Raw genomic sequence first — 14,250 nt, 5'->3', positions numbered from 1 at the left:
AAATGATGTCGGGAGGTGGGGGGAAAAGGATCCGAAATTCACTCTCACTTCGCATCAGTTTTTCTTAATGTTATCAACATAATCGTCTTCTACACCCTCGGAAGCCTATCTTGACCAAATTTCATTGTAAAAGAATGTATTTTTCAGGTAACAAAGTCGGAGTGGGAGGGGGAGGCACCAATCTGTAATTATGTCAAATGAACTTCTAAAGCTGTCATGGACAACCTGCCCAACTTACTGAATAGTTCGCCGAAACGTAAAATTAGCTTGAATTTCTTTCTTTTCTTTTTTTTTTTTAAGGAGTGCGAACCGCCTAATATCTCGTGCGGCTTGCTTCTCCGAAAAAGTTGCCCATCCATGCTTTAAAACCATTTGGCCATGTTGCGTCCATACACAAAACGTTCTAAAACATATGTGAATACATTCCATGTCCGTAGTATAACTTGAGCGAACTTATAATGAATACACATTATATATCTTTCTGTCAAGCTCGATCAGTACAATTGTTAGTTACTGAGAGCTTTTATAAAATAAAAATATAGGAATAAAATACTGTCGAAAAGTAAAAATCATGAAATATTTAGACCATAAGAAAAAAGGTATAAAAGAAATTGATATGCCCGGCAGTTCTTATACATATGTATATGTTCTGCATATGTAACATAAGATTCGGGTAAAATTTTACTTGTGTTTCAATAGGCTGTTAGAAAAGGAAATGCGAATGTATATCTGTATGTGACCGTCCAGTCGATATCGTTTAATAACCCCCCCCCCAGACCTCTTGGGCAAGTGTCTTATATTTCTGAATGGATTTGGTCGATGAAAACTGAAGAAGCCTGTCGTGTGTGTGTGTATATATATATATATATATATATATATATAACATATAGTCATGAGGATTTTCCTTTTCCGTTCTTTTTCTGTTTTTAACTTACTTGGCAACCTCACTAATGCCAGGGGCACGAAAAAAAAAGCACTCAGTACACACACGGCCGGCCGTAGGGTTGCTTGCACCCCAGGCAAGCTGAACTTAGGCGTGTACAAGGTGGCGGTCGTGGCAATTTCCTCGTCTTTGTCACACCCTCCTTAGCGCCCTGGGCGATTGCTGGAGTTGCTTGTATCTTGAACCCGTCCAGAGTACACACTGTGGTTGGCATTAGGAAGGGCATCCGGCTGTAGCAAACGTTTTCACTGGAATCTACTGTAACTCTATGGCTTGGCAGATGTCAAACTATCCAACCCATGCTAATATGGGAAACAGAAGTTAAATGATATGTATGTGTGCAAGTGCATGTTTACATTTGCACTCAACAACAGTCACTTGGTATGAGTGTTGCTGCCACTTCTGTAAGTGAAATAAGAGATCTCTTAGGTGAAAAACAAGTAAGGGTTAGCAACAGAATGGTCATTCAGCTGTAAAACAGTACCTCAATAATATATTCATTATATCTGGTGGCACCTTGGGCAAGTGTCTTCTACTATAGCCTCGGGCTGACCAAAGCCTTGTGAGTGGATTTGGTAGACGAAAACTAAAAGAAGCCAGTCGTATATATGTGTGTATCTGTTTTTGTCCCCCCAACATCGTTTGACAACCGATGGTGTGTTTGCATCCTCGTAATTTAGCGGTTCGGCATAAGAGACCGATAGAATAAGTGTTTATTCTTACAAAGAATAAGTCTTGGGGGTCAACTTGTTCGACTAAAGGCGGTGCTCCAGCTTGGCCACAGTCAAATGACTGAAACCAGTAAAAAAGTTTATGTGGTAGCTTATCTTTTTGCAATTTATGTTTCACATCTCTTGAATGTTTTTGACATGACATGTCATATGTAAAAATTTATGTAAAAAAACAGCAACAGGAAAATTATTGTTGCTATAATTTGCATAATTAAAACAAATTGAGCTAAGGTTAAATAACTCAAATGGACCAATGGCTTGAATAAAATGTTATAAAATGGGATGCAAAATTTAATTTTATTGAAATTAATTCTGTGTATGTTATTTAGTACATCGCATTTGTTTAAACGAATGCCTTTCATCTGCTCGAGTTATTTGCTTCAGCTCATTCTAGTTTTTATGTTTCATCCTGTTGTGTTCTTTTCTTCCTCCAAACAGTCTTTGCATCACTTTGTGTATTCCATTCTCATACGTGTGAAAACATGCTATGGATTTTACTCGAACAAATGCAAGGTGAACCCAAAATGTGAAACTGAAAATATGTTGCTAAAATATAGATATAAGGCATGAGAGAGAGGTAGCCTGCCTATTCTAAACTTGACCACTTCTTGTTAGATGTGCTTTTTCTGTGCATGAACATGTAAGTAGCTTTTTAATTCCGAGAGCTGTTTAAAATTTGCATTACAAGTAGTTCAAATTTGTCTCACCTCAAGTGTCTGATTTGTGGATATTTAAATGTGTTTTTAAACCAATACAAAATTTACGTCTCTTACGACAAATACAGCAAGTCTCTGCTGGAATGAACTTTGTCATTTGGGCTAACTCTAAATGATAGATAGACAAACACGCATATATAATATACATGTGTGTAAATGATGCACCAGTGTTTATATGGTGTACAAACTGCAAGTTGGACTAGAGATGATTTGTTGAAATAAAGTTGGATATAATTGTGTTAAGTAAATTATAAATATATTTATTTTTACTAATTTTCTGAAATGCCATTTAGTAGAACCTGGATACCAATCAATAAAATTGATCATTACTTCAATGTGTTCTGTTTCCAGGAGTAAATTAAATTAGCTACTGTGTTAACGAGCTGTATTTTTCACACTCCAGGTAACTCATAGTCATTCTTCCTTTCCGCCAGATCCAAGAATTACCTTATCTAATGTCCTTTTGTCTTTTTAGGACTTTTGTTGGGAACGAGCACACAAACTTACCCCTTGTCTTGTATATTAAAATTACTACTAACTGGGGTTTGTATTACATTCTGGTGTTTGGCTTTTTTATCGAACAGTCTGTAATTAATTAGGACTAATTTGTTAGGTTCAAGGATTATGGAAGTTCCGAAAGAAAGGTAGATCCTTTCCACATCTATCTTTTTTAATTTCACCTTCCTCAATCAATGTGTGTACCTCATGGGAACAATCTGTTTTCAGTGGTTGTCTTCTACATTAAATCTCAAACATTTGATGATTTTAAGCTTTCTTGAGATATTTGTTTTAAGACATTTAAAAAAAATATTGTGTTTTAAACATTGTGTTATTGTACAATTTGGGAAATGTTCACACAATAGAAAAGACTCAAAAGCAGCTGGTTAGATGTTTGGCAATAATTCTTGTGACCACCTCTTTGCATATGCTAGAGTTTTCAACACATAAAGACTGAAAGAAATGCTGCTTAGCATTTAAAAAATTTTTTTAAAAATCTGGGTTCAAATTCTGCTGAGGTTGACTTTTCCTTTCGTCTTTTCAGGGTTTTTTATTCGTTTCAGTCATTATGACTGCGGCCATGCTGGAGCACCGCTTTTAGTCGAGCAAATCGACCCCAGGTCTTATTCTATCGGACTGTGTGACAGAATGCAGTGCAGTGTGGCTGTCAATAGTGCATCTTGGATTGGTTGTCAATACATGTTGTGTGGAGTAGGTTTTAGTACATGCCCTGTTTTATCCCAGTCTCGTCTTCTATAACCATTAAAGACAATTTGTAGTTAATTAGGACTGACATATGATGTATTGAAATATGGAAGTTTCAAAAGACAACATAGGTCTTTTCTATGGCTGTCTTTTTTTTTTTTTTTTTTTTTTTTTTTTTCTACCCATCAACTTCCTAAATTAATTTGAGAACTTCTGAGAAGCAGCCTGAAGCGAATGGTTGTCTCTTCGTTCCTTCTCAAACATTTGTTGCTTTTTATTTTTAATTGTATTTTTATCATTATCATTGTGGTAGTATTTGTACTCTGACCTTGTAAAACCCACACCAGGAATGACTACCCAAAACAACCCTGTGTGTTGGAAGTTTGTCGTCTGAGTGGTGCTTTTTCAGCTTTCTTCATACATTTAGAATATTTTTTTAAACATTGAATATTGTGGTTTTTGCATGTTACATGTACACTTGAAATATTACTACATTCTTGTATCAATCAGAAGTTTATCCAGCATTACACATTCATACAAATGTGTGTGTGTGGCTGTGTATATGGAATTCACTTTGTTACCACGAGGTCTTCAGTTATTTCTTATTTCATTGCACCATGTCCCTGCCTTCTATTGCTTTGGGCCAACCAATGCCATGTCAGGGAAATTACTGGACGGAAACTTGAGAAGTGTGTTTTTGTGTGTTGTTGTTGGACTTCAATAGCTGTTGGTTTGTGTGCATCCGTATAACTTGGCAGTTTGGCAAAAAGAAACTGATAGAATAAGTACCTGATTTAACAGAAGTACTTGTCAGTTGAATCAGGTAAACTCTTTAGTGCCCCAGCATGGTTGCAGTCCTGTGACTGAAACAAAGAGGAAATAATTCAGTTATGCAAATTATACTTGCTAAAAACAATCTTCTTGACTCAGTACAAGAGAGTCTGATCAAATCACTTATGAGAAAACTGTTTCACTGATGAAATCTAATAAGGCTAACATTTGTCCATAACTGTCACTGCCTGAGGCAGGTAAATTGTTTCTTCTCAGTCTGAAGACTCAAATTTCTATAAAATTTTTCTTAATGTTTTGAAATTATCTCCCTTTTCTGTTGAGGGTTCCTAGCAGTTGTCGCTGGATTTTTGTTTTTCATTTCCAGGTTTGAGGCAAATTAAAATATGTGAAGATGGATGTGAAAACCGTTTAATCTTGTCAGGAACATAACAGTTCAGGTTCTAATCTCCAACCCACCTCCCCATCATCCTCTGAAGTGGTTGGTGTTAGGAAGGGCCTCCAAACATAGAAATTAAGTCAAAAATGAAACATGAGCAAAATGCAATCCCCTGACCTGTCTAGGTGAGCAACACCCTAAAATGTTTGCTGGTTCCAATCATGGCAATCTATCCAATTCCTGCTAACATGGAAAGTGGACGTGAAACGTTGAGAAATTTTTGTGTGATTTGACGGATATTTGTCCTCATCTTGTTGTTGACACAACGTTTCGGTTGATATACCTTCCAGCCTTCATCAGGTGTCTTGGGGAAATTTTGAACCTGGGTTCTCGTTCCTAAGGTATTTTTCGATATTATTATTATTCTTCAAGTCACTGCCTGGAATTGAACTTGGAATCTTGGGATTAGTAGCCTGTGCTCTTAACCACTACATCATATGCCTGTGGGCAGTTATGGAGTGAATTTTAGGGCTTGTAAATATCCGTGAAATGTAAATAATGTCTCATCTCTTAAATATAGAACTGCACAGATAATCTATTGAATACACAGATAATCTTCTTGACTAGGGAAGCATAATGACAGTTCTGATAGGACCCCTATAGAGGAGATACCTGAGGACTGTACTCCAGTGACCCAAGAATAGAGGGCAGAGAAAATGGATGGATGATGTTTTTGGATTCATTATAAATCCTTTTTTTTTTCTTTCTTTCTTTCTGTTTTGGTATTTTCCAGCTATGAACCATCTCAAGCCGACAGTGTTGTCTTTGGTGGACTTTCTACTTCGCCCCCTGCAAATTACTGTCATGCTAAACGCTGGTTTGAGCACATTAAGTCTTTCAAGACACAAATTGCAAAGTAAGACCTATTTTTCTTGTTTTTTTTTGTTCTGAATCTTAAAAATTTTTTTGTTATTATTGACAGAATTGTTTGTTTCAGATAAAATGCTTAGCAGCCTTTCACTTTATATTCTGAGTTCTGCCAAGCTTGACCTTGCTTTTCATCGTTTTAGGATCAATAAAATAAGAACTAGTTGAGCACTGGGGGCATAGGGTCAAAGTAATCAACTAACCCCTTCCCCCAAAGTTTCGGGCTTTGTGCCTGTAGTAGAAAGGATTATTACCTAGGCCTTAGAAAAGGCAGAGGTATTGTTTTCAGTCGTATTTCTTTGTCCATGGACAAGATATCTCAAGAACTGCTGAATGGATTTGGATGAAACTTTCAGGGATGTTTGGCCTCGTGACTGGCACAAACTGATTAGATTTTTGGATTAATTCAGTACTGGACAAAGGATTCTGGATAATTTGTTATATTTACTTTACATGATTATGATCTTATGTTAACTGTCAAGTCTATCTCAATTATCTCCCTTTAGGCTGTAACTATTTTGAATGGTGAGTTTGCTAACTTTGGCTTGTATTCGATAGGTCACATTCCATGATTACTCTGTTCCTGTGACTGTTAGAAATACTTCCTTATTTAGATCAATGTATTGATTTGGTTTGATTTTTACACCTGAATACCTTTATTTTTAGCAGTGGTGGTAGTGATGGGGAAGGTCCCAAATCACCGAACTCATAGATAGGTATTGAAATGTTGAGCTGACCATTCCATTGTGATGTCTGGCAAAAGATACTGTTGTTATTTGTGGATGTTTGATATTCATTGTCAGATTCCCTGGAGTCAAGAAGACTCTAGACTCCTATGGCACTGCAACAACTGCTTCAAAGTGTAAACCAGCTGATGACAGTGATGATGATGATGATGATGATGATGACCTTGATCTCTTCGGTTCAGATGAAGATGATGAGGAAAGACAAAAGGAACACAAGAAGCGAATTGAAGAATATAATTTAAAGAAGAGCAAAAGTGAGTTAATTATTTTTCTGCTTCGTAAATGAACGTGATGCCCTCCTCAGTTTATAGTCTTCTAATTGTTTTGTTTTTCTAATTTTAATATTCTCTATTATCTTACGATTTACAACTTTTTCCCTAATGACTAAATAAAAATAGGCCAAATTCTTGAGTATAAAATAATTCTCAAAATATCTGGATAATTTTGGTTTATACATACATCATTGTTTTAATATGCACTTTTTCCATGCTTGCATGGGTCAGATGGAGTTTTTTGAAGCAAATTTCCTATGGCCTTGATACCCTTCCTGTTACCAATTTACATGGGTTTCGAAATAAGGTAATATTTCCTCTGACCAGACATGCTTGTGTTATTTCTTTACTACCCACAAGGGGCTACACACACATGAAAGCTTGTGCGTGTGCGCAGCAGTATGAGCACCATGCAGTGCTTAGGCATAAGCAAACTTTAGGTTACTTAAAATATGTTTGTGGCAGTTACCACGGAGAAAAAAATTCTCTCTTATGGTAAAAAGTTTTAAAAAACGCCACATTTGCATAGTGTTGCCCCTTGTTGGATTCCCAGATGCAGCATTTCTAGCTCTGTAGCTGTTGTCAATAGGTAATACAGAAGAGAGCACCTCTGAGCAGATTTAAAACTGTAGCTTTAAGTAAAGCACAGTCAACAACATTGACTGAGTTGGGCTATTAGACTGTTGATGCAAACGTGTGTGAGTTCCAAAATTCATTTGATTTCTTATTTCTTTATTGCCCTCAAGGGGCTTGTATAGTATATGTATGTTAGTGACTTTAATATATTGTGTCCTGACCTCCGGTTTTTGATCTGCACTGTATTTTACTAATCCATGTTTTCTTTCTCTCACTCAGAGCCTGCTATTATTGCTAAGAGTAACATCATTTTGGATGTAAAGCCATGGGACGATGAGACTGATATGGCCAAGTTAGAAGAAAGTGTGCGAAGTGTTAGCTGTGATGGTCTACTGTGGGGTGCTTGTAAGTAGCTTTCTCTGTGTTGTTACAGGATGGGGGTTTTGCAGTGTGCCATCTACTGGAATATGTAGAGATATTTAAGATGTGGTGAATCTCATTGGGGACAGCCTTTACATATAAAGAGCTTATAGCATGATGTTTCTCTCCTTTTGTTTTGGAGTGATTCCATAACTAGACAATGCATGGTGCTGTGCATAACATTGGATATCACTGAATAGCTCTACAGTAATATCACACTGTTGATAAGGGGAATATGATTGTTCACTCATTTAATGAATATCATATTATATGTATGTATATATATATATTGTAGGATATCACTGTTTGTACTCATGTAATAAACAGTACTGTACATACTGTAAAATATCAGTATGGTTACCCAGATAACGAATGACACCATATCGTTCATTTTCATTTAGCATCCGCTTTCCATGCTGGAATAGATTGGACAGTTTGACTGAGGACTGGTGAGCCAGAGGCTGCACCAGGCTCCAATCTGATCTGGCAAAGTTTCTACAGCTGGATGCCGTTCCTAACACCAACCACTCCGAGAGTGTAGTGAGTGCTTTTTACGTGCCACCGGCACAAGGACCAGTCAGGTAGTTCTGGCAACGACCATGCTTAAAAGATGTTTTTATGTGCTACCTGCACGGGAGCCAGTCTGGCGGCATTGGCAACGACCATGCTTGAATGTTGTTTTCATGTGCTGGTAAGGCGACGCTGGCAACGATCACGCTTGAATGGTGTTTTCACGTGTCCGTGGCCCTGGCAACGACAATTATATCCTTGTTACAAATAATAGTACTTTAATAGAAAGTGGGTTATACATCTTTAGATTGTATACCTGACTTTCTTACTATAATATTAAAGAATATAACGGAACGCTGAACTCCAGACTAAACAACTTAAACAACATTTATTCAGGTGGTAAACATACAAATCTTTAGTTCTTGTTGTTACAGCTTCTGTGTGTATGAGCATAGTTGTTGGGACGTTGTTCTGTAGTTGTGAGCGAGCTGTCGAGTGTAAGTCCAAAAGATGTAGAGAGACAGCTTAAAATACATGTCCATGCTCAATCGCTGGCCAGCGAGAAAGAGAATGAATTGAGCGGGAAACGCTTGGTTGTTTAATTCTACGCATGCGCACAGCGTTGCTATATAGTATTGTATGTGTGTGTATATATATATATATACTGAATGGTACCACGTTTTGTTGGGCATTATGGAGATTGTGTATGTTAGATTTCAAACATTGTTGCTACTTTCTCATGTTTCTTTCTTTTTTTTTTCTTCCAGCTAAATTTGTTGCAGTTGGCTATGGCATTAGAAAACTACAGATTACCTGTGTGGTTGAAGATGATAAGGTGAGGAATGAGTTTGGATTTTTTATATTTTTTAGTTTTTTTTTTATAGGGCTGTTTGAGTATTTGATGGAAATGACTTCTATTTTTGTTTTGTTGCCTCTCAAAAAGTAGCTAAAAGAAATATTGACCCTTAACTAAGAAAGCTGAAGCCTCCTTTGGGTTAACCCCAAATTACTGAACACAGATTAGTGGTTACCTTTAGTTAACTCTTTTGCTCGCAAGCACTTGACCCAGACCAACAGTTCAAACTCCTTTCCTGATTAATAATTTTAAAAAATCTATTTTGCCATATTTCATAATATTGAAATATTAAATGGGCACAAGTTGCTATGTGAAAGGAAATTACACTCACCCCTGGCCATTAGCCACTCTCGCTTCTTTCCTCTCTAGTGCTGGTAACATAAGAAAGTGCACCCAGTACACTCTGTAAAGTTTTCAAAGAGGACTAAGAAGTGACACTGCTTGTATGAATGGGTGACAATTTTTGTATGATCAGTGTGCAAGTGTCAAGAAAAAGAAAGGTGCACAACACACACTACATGCTTCTTTCAGTTTCTGTCTACTATTATTAATTCACAAGGCATTGATTGGTCTGGAGCTAGAGTATGAAACATTTTTCTGTGATACTGTACAATGTGATTGAACCCCTAGTTACATGTAAAGCAAACGGTTATATTTTATAGAATTCAATGACATTGGTTGGCTTCTTTGTATTAAGATTCCTTGTTTTTATTTCTAGGTTGGCACAGATTATCTTGAAGAAGAAATTACCAAATTTGAAGACTTTGTACAATCTGTAGACATTGTTGCCTTCAATAAAATTTAAATTTCATCATATCTTTAAGCAGAAACAGTGTAATAAAATATATAAAATGTGTGTTTATGGAGTTGTTTTTGAATTTTTTTCTTCTGGTCTCTGAGTCAGCTCTGATAGAATAGATGTTGGGGTCAAATACAATCCATATGTGACCATCCTATCTCTTTCCTAGTCACAATAAACTAAGAATTATATTACCCAATGTCTGTTTTTAAAGTGCTTTGAAGAAGATTTGGTTGCTATTTCTAGCCTAGTCTCTACTGTTGGGTTTATCAGATGTAGTCTTGATCGAAATCTTGGTGTGTAGTAGTGAATTCTGTAGGGTACAGCTGTTGTGGATGTCAGTGAGTTGGCACAGCTGACTGGGTATCCAGCTTTTTTTTTTTTCATTTTGGTACTGGAGCTAAAAATAATTTGCGCATAATGAAAAACGATTAATTGATTGCTTGACAAACACTTTCCATCTTCACGTACACATAAGGAGAAATATGTCCATACACTTGAGGGAAGGTGAGAACAAAAATATTAAAATGATGGCATATTAGTTGGGCCTTGAATCAATGATGCCAAAATATCTTGTTTCCATCGTTCTGATGTGTGTTAGTGAATGAGTCAATTATATGGGTCTGCACTTGTCTATATCAAATCTAATAATGTTCACTCTTAAAATATCTATAGATCTTAGCAAAACAATCTTGTAATTTAAGGATCATAGCTTTAACATGTGGTGTGACTATAAGAATCTTACAAACTGGAGCTTTATAGTGTCATTGTTCTAGCCCAGCAGTCCATACTTTTTTCAAGAAAACTGCATCACCTCTTCCTGTAAAACTTTTAAAGGGCTCCATATCTAACATTCATTAAACAACTAAGCTCTATTACAAGATGGAGCACCACTGTATTTATGCTGTTTGTTCCCTATCAAGAAAACTTGTGATCAAAAGTCATTGCTAAAATGCCTTCAAGTATAGACATTTTTGGTTATTTCTGGCAAGGGCAAGCATCTCTATAGAGGCTCTGTTGGTATTATCAAGAGAGGCTTCATTCATAAATTCCTGAGAAATGTAATTACTTGCAGTATAAGTAATTTAGATTCAGTTGGTTATTTGCTGACCCTATTGAATCCTGCCATACTCTATCATATTTATCAGGGTATAAATAAAAACTGGAGAACAAGTTCAAATCTTGCTCTAGTTGTTTTTCACCTTCCTTCCAAGGTAATTATGCTGCAGTGAAGTCCTACTGTAGACTAAATTGACAACCTCTTCTAAAAATGTTCATTGTGCCTAAGAAATATTGCAGTCATGGTTCTGAAGACCTAAGTCTCGATACTGACATTCCTTTTAGCTCTTTATAGATGGGGAAATCTTTAGTCACTTTCAAATATTAGCCAAAATTTCAAGTCACAAAATAAAAACGGATTTAAATGTTCAAGCTATCCTAAACTTGTTCATCATAAAATCTTGTATTCTATGGAAAATCCTCCACTTCGTTTTGTCATTAGACTCACATAAGCTCAACCAGCTGCAGAAACTGCCCGACCAGATTGGAGCAGCTAGCTACTGGCTCTCCAGACCTGTCCAACCCAGGCTAGCATGGAAAAACGGACGCCAATCGATGATGATGGCGAGAATTTGGTTTCTATGCTTTGAAGGTTAGATCACTAGCCAATCAAAAGTTACACAGCACTGCTGTGTTCAACTAATGAAACATTCTGGGTCCCCTGGTGCTTATTCTATGAAGCTAAATTTACACTTTGGTACCTAATTAGTGAGGACTGTACCATGATCAAAGTGCAGTGTTTGATACATTACCCTACTGCAAGGGAAGTTTTAAGTAAGATCATTTACCTTGCTAGAATTAGCAGCTAAATTACACATAACAGGGTTAAAACAAATTAAAGAAATTTGATATAGCAGGTTATCCAAGGTCCACTCGTCTGAGTACCCTGTAGATCAGGAGATATTGAGTTATGCCCCTTTAGTAAAATACATTACAATAAATTTTTATCGTTTCCAACTATTTGTCCGTGTAAATGATGTGAAAGGGGGAGATCTATTATTAGCACTGACGAGCGAGAGAAATTAAAGTATTATGTTGCTTTTGTCAGTCTTGATAATAACGTCTGTTGAAATATTGTGGCTGTCATATCTATGGTAGCAGTTCAGCTCTTACCACTGTTAATATGTTGTCTCTAAGCACAACACAGTTCGTCTGACGGCAGAAAAATAAGACATCGGGGTTGGTTAAAAGAGGGAAACTGAATGGTTAGCAAAGGAATAACGGCATTGACTGAGTAGTGGAAAAAAAGGGGAACAGTGACGGATTAAAAACAAAAACAAAAATTGAAGCAACATGGGGCTGTTACACGAAAAGCGACATTGAAGGATTAATAGGAGAGTGACATGCTACAAACAATAGTTCTGTCTCCAGCTTTATAATAAAATACACAAAATGCATGACTGTGAATAGTAGAATATTTAGGTTCTAAGAAAAACAGTTGGCACATCAGGCAGTAAAGGTCTTCATATTCCAACTAATTTTACATATTAAAATGGTTAAAGAAGAAAAAAAATGTGGGGGGGGGGGAGGATTAACAGATTAAGAATGCAGAAAGTAAAGGAGTCAGATTTACAAATAAGATTTAAGGAATACTGCCAAAATGGGAAGGTAAAGTGAGAGTAGCCAATACATCACCAGAAATCAATAAGCATTATAGAACTACGTGAAGTGATCAGAAACTTCCTCTTCATCCTATTAAGAATCAACAAGGACTAAAAAGGTGTTGGGTGGAGAGCGCAACCCATTATGTATAAAAGGAAGAATAAAAATAGCAAAGCAGAGTCTGCAGCTCCTCACTCACCCCACGAAACAAGGTTTCAAAATCGTGGTCTGAAAATACACAGGGTCCTATAACCAAATTTTACTTAATATGAAACTTTGCTCAAATCTTAAGTTTAAGAAATGGAACCAGGGAAAACCTAAGCAATAATCTAGCTAGATTTTTATACTATTACAAAGATAAATCCTAATAAACCAATAATTTAATAGTATAAAGAGTTAAATGTAAAATACTAGGAACTAGCTTTTTATTTTTATATAATATATATGAGCCTATATTGAAAACAAGTAGAACCCTGATAAGAATTATGTGGTAGCATCCAGAAGTATTTGGACAACTCAAACACGATAATGGTCTTAATATACACTATATTTTTCTAGACAGAAAGGGCATCCAGCAGTAGCTCCATTTTTTTTTTTGTTTCTTTTTAATGTAATTATGCCCATCTCCGAAAAGTGCTTTGCTGAAAAAAATTAAATATGGAATTAGAGCCAATTTGCTGCGAGTTTGTGTGCAAAGCAGTTATGACTGGCGTTGTCTCAGCCATGTGTAGCCTGCGAGTTAATAAAAAAAAAAAAATCAGAATAAGAAAGCCATACTTCTCAGTGAAGTCTCTAAAATTCATTCTATGTCCCAGACAACACTTCATTAGTTGAAGCAACTCTTCTCACCAAAGTTCCTCCTGCAACATGAAATACTTCTGATATGTTAGTGCTAGTCTACAAACTGCGTAGGCATTTTTTGCCTGCTAGACAAATTTAAAATATCGAATTGTGTAGAGCTAAAATGTAAAAGGAGGTACTTGCTCTTTTGGGAATAAAGAAAAAAAAGAGCTTTATTAAAGTAATAAGGGGGGGGGATAAAAGAAAGGGGGAAATGGTAGACTGCAATAGGGATTTTAACAGACAATATTTCTGCTGCAATACAAGTTATACTAAGAACGGACAGAATAGAGGAAATTAAATTCGTCTATCTACTACATGGAGCAGACAATGAAGTCTAAAATTTTGGTCTATAAAAAAATTTTGCAAGAACTAAATATTCAGGATCTAGTCAGGAATTATTCAGTTTTTGAAATTATACTTATTAGAAAGTGGGGAAAGAAAAAGAAATAAATCAACAGGTCTTGAAAAGCCCGACTGAATTAAATGCAGGAATAAAAGAAAACGGTGCAAGGGCGATGACAAAAATTACCAAGATACACATTAAAATATATTACATGAAAGAAAAAAATATTATCAAAGTCTAAAATACATAATTTCAAACAGGAATTGGATATGGTGTATATATAATTTCAATAAAACAAGAGACAGTGATAGGGACAAATTAATATCAGCTTTAATACAGAAAATATAGAGATGAGGTTGCAGGATCGAATTCTCAATGAATGAATGAATGAAAAAAAAAAAAAAAAAAAATTAGAATTAAAATTGAAACAAAATTTCTAAGTAAAATGAAAGACAAAGTCAGGCAATTTTAAATTACTGGAAAGGTGAAAAATAGTTGGAAGAAAAATATGAGAAAAGGGAGTCCTTAGTTGGCAA

At 36.0% G+C, this 14,250-nt stretch overlaps 1 protein-coding gene across 1 annotated transcript in view; it reads left to right on the top strand.

Annotated features, from left to right (window-relative positions):
* The window catches only part of LOC106869638 (elongation factor 1-beta), a 10,485-nt gene extending 561 nt beyond the window's left edge, over window positions 1–9,924 (top strand). The window contains exons 2-6 of the mRNA XM_014915455.2: window positions 5,555–5,677; window positions 6,492–6,688; window positions 7,562–7,687; window positions 8,980–9,047; window positions 9,787–9,924. Coding sequence (XP_014770941.1) covers window positions 5,555–5,677; window positions 6,492–6,688; window positions 7,562–7,687; window positions 8,980–9,047; window positions 9,787–9,873 — 601 coding nt within the window. The 3' untranslated portion in view covers window positions 9,874–9,924. The remainder of the gene's footprint in view (window positions 1–5,554; window positions 5,678–6,491; window positions 6,689–7,561; window positions 7,688–8,979; window positions 9,048–9,786) is intronic.
* Window positions 9,925–14,250: the final 4,326 nt, after the last annotated feature.

Source organism: Octopus bimaculoides, chromosome 9 (genome assembly GCF_001194135.2).
Source record: "Octopus bimaculoides isolate UCB-OBI-ISO-001 chromosome 9, ASM119413v2, whole genome shotgun sequence".
Lineage (NCBI taxonomy): Eukaryota > Metazoa > Mollusca > Cephalopoda > Octopoda > Octopodidae > Octopus > Octopus bimaculoides.
This window is presented reverse-complemented; position numbering and strand designations above follow the sequence as displayed.